The following is a 6,085-nucleotide window of genomic DNA, read 5'->3' as shown; positions in this document are numbered from 1 at the left end:
GAGCAGCTGTGTTCCAGAGCTACGGACACACGGGGACTTACCTCTAGATTATACCGGGAGGTGATCTGCCCTGTTGGGCAGGACACCGACAAAATGAACTACATGACTAAATGGGAGACAGACCTAGGGGAGACTTTAGAGGACAAAGACTGGGAGTGGATCATACAGGCGGCGGCTAAAAGCTCCATATGCTCAACGTTAAAAGAGAACGCATATAAGGTCATGATGCGCTGGTATCACACCCCACTACGTTTATCCAAATTTGTCGGCGGTTTTTCCCCGCTCTGCCCAAAACAGTGCGGGTAATCGGCGGACTTAGTCCACATGCTGTGGTCCTGCCCGAAGGTACTCCCGATTTGGGAGAACATTAGAGCATGGGCACAAAGTATCCTCGATTTAGAGGTCCCCCTGGACCCGTGGCTGTTCCTATTGGGCAGGCGGGCTCAGGGGCTGCCAAAATCAGCACACAAATTGGTGGCACATATGGCCATGGCCACTAGGTGCGAGATCGCAGCATTGTGGATCCAGCAAGATCTACCAGTCATCCTCAAAATCCGAAATAGATTGTGGCAAGTTTGCCAGATGGAACAGTTGACTAGCTGGGTCAACGACTCTGGCCGAAATTTCTTAAAAGTATGGGAGCCTTGGCTTACCCAATCCGACATCCCCGGGGTAGATGCCAGCACAATTTTGCAATAATAAATACAAGTGCGTTCTCTGGTGACGGAGCGGAGCATTATATAACATAGGCACGTGACAGGTAGGATCCCCTCGATTAGTAAAATCAGAATTAAGAAGAGTCGACAGGCGTCACAAAGAAGAGCGCAATACGGACCGAAAGCAGATCTTCCACCAATGAAGAACACGGTGGCAGTCCACTCCCTCTCCCCCCTACCCCCCTCCTTTTCCTTCCTTGTTGTTTTTTCCCTCCGTTGTCAAGTCTTTGGTCTGGTGAGTCAGGTTTGTCTAGTCTTGTGAGTGCATGTTGTAAGTCCCTTGTTGCTTTTGAGTGATTTTACCCTTGAATGTGAGAGTGAAAAGGGTAAACCTCGGGGGGTTTCAATGTGTTTTACTATGGGATGTGGCATAATGCACTTGTTATGAAACCCAATAAAAACCTTGAAGTCAAAAAAAAAAAGTTAATTTGTGTCTCATCAGCAGAGAGGTGATATTTGAACCCAAGAGATGGGTTTGGGCACTTAGAGAGTGTAAAGAGAAAAGAGAAGAGGTCCCAGGACAGAGCCCGGCGGTACCCCCACAGAGAGATCGATGGAGGAGGTGATAGGAAAAGAGACACTGAAAGTACGATGGGAGAGGAGATCCAGGATAGAGCTTTGTCACGGATACCAAGAGTATGGAGAATGTGAAGGAGAAGAGGGTGGCCCACAGTATCAAATGCCAACCCAACACCGGATCTAAATGCCATGAGGGGACCGGTCTCAGGTGAGTCGCCAAATAAATAGTACCTCTGCAAGTCTGGGACTGAGAGAGGAGCACCGATCTGGGAACTCCGAGGGGTCTATCTTTACAAAAAACACTACAAAATATGTGAGTGTCTTTTAAGATTTTAGTGGGAACTTCAATTTGGAAAAGTTGGAAAGAAATATAAAATTCGTACCAGTGTCACAATGTGGGAAAGACTTTTGTCCCTTCTGTACCCACAAAAATCCTGCATTTCAAAAAATATTGGACCCTTGGATGAATGCTTTATGTAGTTAATCTTTTCCTTTCTGAATTCTATAAAGTGGCAACCTGACTTTGTGACATTGTCGTTCCTTGTTTTTTCTTTATCATCATCCTTCCATATGGTATATTTGCTATTTGTAGGTAATAGGGTGGTCTCTTGCTCCATTTACTTCCCCCTTTGTGTTGTTTTCCCCCATTTTTCTTCTCTGTATCCCTTTACACATTAATCGAGAACATTTACATAAATAAAAATCAAACTAGGAACCTTCAAAACTTCACAAGTATCACAGAAGTGCAGGAAAGTGTTAATCGTAGCGATGCGGAATTAAGGGTCAACGGTGCAGATCTAAGGGGATTTAATGGTAAAAGTTTAATAGCGTGGATAACATCTCCCCTCCAGTCCTATTCTGTATGAGTGTGTGTGTGTGTGTTACAGAGAACAGCAGCAGTGTAGGTGAAGGTGGGGCTGCATACACTTCATACACGTATACACATTTCAGTAGCTCTGAAGCATCCTTCAGCATCTCTGCTTGGATCAGGACTGGACAGGAGGACTTGTGAGAATGACTGCCCCATTATCTCACTGGTCCCCGGATCCCAACACCAGCTGGGCAGAGAATGGATCAGATGCACACAGGACCAATATGAGCTCAACTCGGGATAATGCCACCATCGCTGCAGGTTTGGAAGTCAGGAGGGAAAGAGGGGGCATATTTGGCTCCTGGATGGGGGGGGGGGGGTGGAGGGTAGCGGGGTGGGGGACATGAAGAGGGTAAGGAAAAGGCTGATTCACTATTTACATTTTTAGGGTGATTCTATTGGGGGTAACTGATTTGCATAATAGGGTGATCCTATGGGTGTAATAAGGTGACCTTATTGAATTCTGTATGGGGCTATCTGTGTTATAGGTTGATCCTATTTAGGTCTGTTGGGTATCTGATCTATGTAATGTGGTGATCCTAAGTGTACGGGGTCACTAATTTGTATAATAGAGGGCTCTTCTTGAAGTTGTGTTATTGGGAAGCTCTATTGAAGTCTTTGGGGGGAAATGATTTGTGTAATAGGGTGATCCTATTGAACTATATAGAGTAAACTGGTTAGTGTTATAGAATTATCCTATCAAAGTCGATGAGGGTAACTCAGTTGTGTAATGGGGTGATCCTATTGCGATCAATAAGGGCGGCTGTAATAGGATGATAATTGGATGATCATACTCAAGTCTTTGGGGCAATTGATGATCTTATTAAATTACTCAGGGTGAACTGTTGTTTGTAAAAGAGGTGATCCCATTAAAGAGTATGAGGGTAACTAGTGTCTGCAAGAGGGTGATCTTACTGAACTATACAGGGGAACCTGTGTCCTATGGGGTGTTTGTAAGAATTGAAGTGTATGGGGGCACCTGATAACAGGAGGATCCTATTGAACTATATAGGGGAAACTGTAAGAGATATAGTAGTCTTATTAAAGTGTATGGGGCAAAGTGATGCATGTCATAGGGTGATCCGTTTAAATATAGGGTAAGAAAGGTAAATCCTACTGAAGTCCATGAGGCAACTGATGTGTATAGTAGCGTGATCCTATAGATATGCAAAGACAGGAGTGGCCCACTCCAGTCATCAAGGGCCACCAACAGGTCAAGTTTTCAGGATATCCCTGTTTCAGCACAGGTGGCTCAATCATTATGACTAATCCACTTATTGAGCCACCTGTGCTGAAGCAGGGATATCCAGAAAACCTGACCTGTTGGTGGCCCTATGAGGACGGGAGTTGGCTACCCCTGGTCTAAGGAATACCTGTTAGATATAAAAAGGGTAAAGCAGACTCACAGCGCCAGAGGAAGACAGTAAACATATGTTGTATTTATACAGCAGCTTCAATCCCAAATAATGCCTTTAATAGCTTCATACAGTGTATCCCATTTGCTGCAAGAAGGGCCAGCGACGCACTGCTTTGTGCAAGCTCAATACGTGCACAGATCCCAGTGTCTCTTTCTATCTCAGTATTCAATATATCAAGAAACAGGTTGACACACAGGTAACGATGCACCGAGATTCACTCACTTGGAAACCGAATTTAACAGCAGAACCACTTAGCCCGCCTACTCTGCCCATTTTTCCATCTTCCGTAAAGCCTCAGATTCTATTAGGTCCTCGGCTATACCAAGCATTTTTTTACATTCCCTTATTGTATTAGCCTCTGCCGGGGGGCTATTCCAGGCATCCACCACCCTTCCGGTGAGGAACTTCCTCACATTTCCCCTTAGCTGCCACCCTCCAGCGTCAGAGCGGACCTCTTGTACTAGCTCTTCTCTCTCTCTGAAATATGCTTCCCTCCTGTACCTTGTTGAAACCTTTTATATATTTGAAAGTTTCAATCTTATCCCCCTCTCCCTTCTCCAATGAATCAATGCAGCATTGTTAACCGTTTTATCCCACTTCTCACTACAATGCATTGGAGTCTGAAGCCCACCGTATGAATGCTGGATTATGAATCATGTCCTATTTTGGTTCTGCTCCATTATTTCACTTGCTCTGGCCATTGGGACTCTCTACTTCTGCTCTGAGTCTGCACTGTGCCCCCATCCTACCTGCAAACTTTCAAAACTCACAACCATTGAGATATTTGTTGCAATGCATTGGAGGTCAAATGTTCCAAGGTTCTGCTCACCCATCTCTAACTGTACTGCTCTGTTCTTCACAGGTTCTAAGATAACTCCTTCCTACTCTTCTGTCATCCTCATGCCTACTGTCTATGGTGCCATCTGTTTGTTGGGTATTGCCGGCAACACTACCGTCCTGGTGACCATGGTGAAGAAGTCGTCTTCTCGCTGGTTGAGTGTCCACGAGATCTTCATTGTCAACCTTTCCCTGGTGGACCTCCTGTTTCTCCTCGGGATGCCCTTCCTCATCCACCAGCTAACAGGGCACGGGGCCTGGCATTTCGGAGAAACCCTCTGCACACTGATAACAGGTATGGATGCCAACAGCCAGTTCACCAGCACCTACATCCTCACTGGCATGTCTATTGATCGATACTTGGCCACTGTCCACCCAGTGTCCTCCTCTCGCTTCCGAAAGCCAGCGCTGGCATCCTGCGTTGTCGCTTCCCTTTGGCTCTTGTCTCTTGCCAGCGTCTCGCCCATCTGGCTCTACGCCGGCCTCATTCCCTTCCCAGATGGCACAAATGGCTGTGGCATCCGCCTTCCTAACCCAGAAAGAGACATTTACTGGTTCATCCTCTACCAGTTCTTCTTGGCCTTTGCACTTCCCTTTCTGGTGATCACCTTAGCATATGCCCGTATTCTCCAGAGGATGAGCTCCTGCGTTGTTCCTTCAGTCCAGCGTAGTGTGCGTCTCCGCGCTAAGAAGGTGACTCGTGTCGCTGTGGCAGTCTGTCTGGTGTTCTTTGTCTGCTGGGCTCCATACCATGTTCTGCAACTAGCACAGCTAGCTCTCAGCCAACCCACTCCACTCTTCTATTATGCTTACAATGCTGCCATTAGCCTGGGCTATGCCAACAGCTGCTTGAACCCTTTCGTCTACATCCTTCTCTGCACCACGTTCCGCCAGCGGCTGCTTCTGTTGGTCCAACCAGCCCCTGGGACAACACCCCCTGAAATGGATTATGGAAGTTAAATAGACTCTCTTAGACATCCTGACAAATGCACGTTGTTTTGTGTATGCACGAAAATTCTAATCGCTCTCTACATGAGCAACAAACTCCATTACTATATTTGTCGGACCTTATTGTGTTGTACCAAGATTATCAGTCCTTCCTGGTCTGCTATGTTCTACTCCTGCAAGCAGTTACTTCTCAACGAATGATATATCAATAAAATGAACAGTCGATTGTAGGGTCCAATGTGTGGTTGATGGGTGTGTATAAATGTGTTGATGTTTCTTTCGTGTGTGTTGATAGGTATGTGTATCTATAGTGATATGTTGAATTGTGACAATTAATGTGGACTATGTCTATGTATGCGAGATTGGGTCTTCCAGCGTCGGAAGGTGTCTTGTGGAGTTCCACCACTTAGTACATGCGGACCATAGTCTTCATGAGATCAGTCTCTTCAAGAACATCAAGACCAGAGGTCTAACTACTGAGATTTATACCAGTCATTTGGGGTCTTGTGGTTGATGAAGCTGTATTTCTCTTACCAACTGCTGGGTGACCCCCTTGGAAGAAAGTCAGTGGGACAGTGGTATGAAAGGGCTAGGTGGTTGTATGAGTAGATTTGGGTGGTGTCCAAAATGAGGTGGAAAGGGCCATCCTTATAAGATATAATGGTAGATAAGGGACCCGCTGTTATTGGCTCATCAACTAGATGTTCTTAATTAATAAGGTCTAATCACAAAAGGCATCAACAAGGTATAGTACTGAAGCATTTTCACAGCAAAAG

The 6,085-nt window shown here is 45.8% G+C and overlaps 1 protein-coding gene across 1 annotated transcript; it reads left to right on the top strand.

Moving 5' to 3' along the window:
• Positions 1–1,147: 1,147 nt before the first annotated feature.
• MCHR1 (melanin concentrating hormone receptor 1) lies at positions 1,148–5,520 on the top strand. The gene is made up of 2 exons (XM_075575063.1): positions 1,148–1,443; positions 4,387–5,520. Exons 1-2 carry the CDS (start codon positions 1,425–1,427, stop codon positions 5,319–5,321), a joined length of 954 nt encoding a protein of 317 aa, XP_075431178.1. The 5' UTR covers positions 1,148–1,424; the 3' UTR covers positions 5,322–5,520.
• Positions 5,521–6,085: the final 565 nt, after the last annotated feature.

This window comes from Ascaphus truei, chromosome 17 (genome assembly GCF_040206685.1).
Source record: "Ascaphus truei isolate aAscTru1 chromosome 17, aAscTru1.hap1, whole genome shotgun sequence".
Taxonomy (NCBI): Eukaryota; Metazoa; Chordata; class Amphibia; order Anura; family Ascaphidae; genus Ascaphus; species Ascaphus truei.
This window is presented reverse-complemented; position numbering and strand designations above follow the sequence as displayed.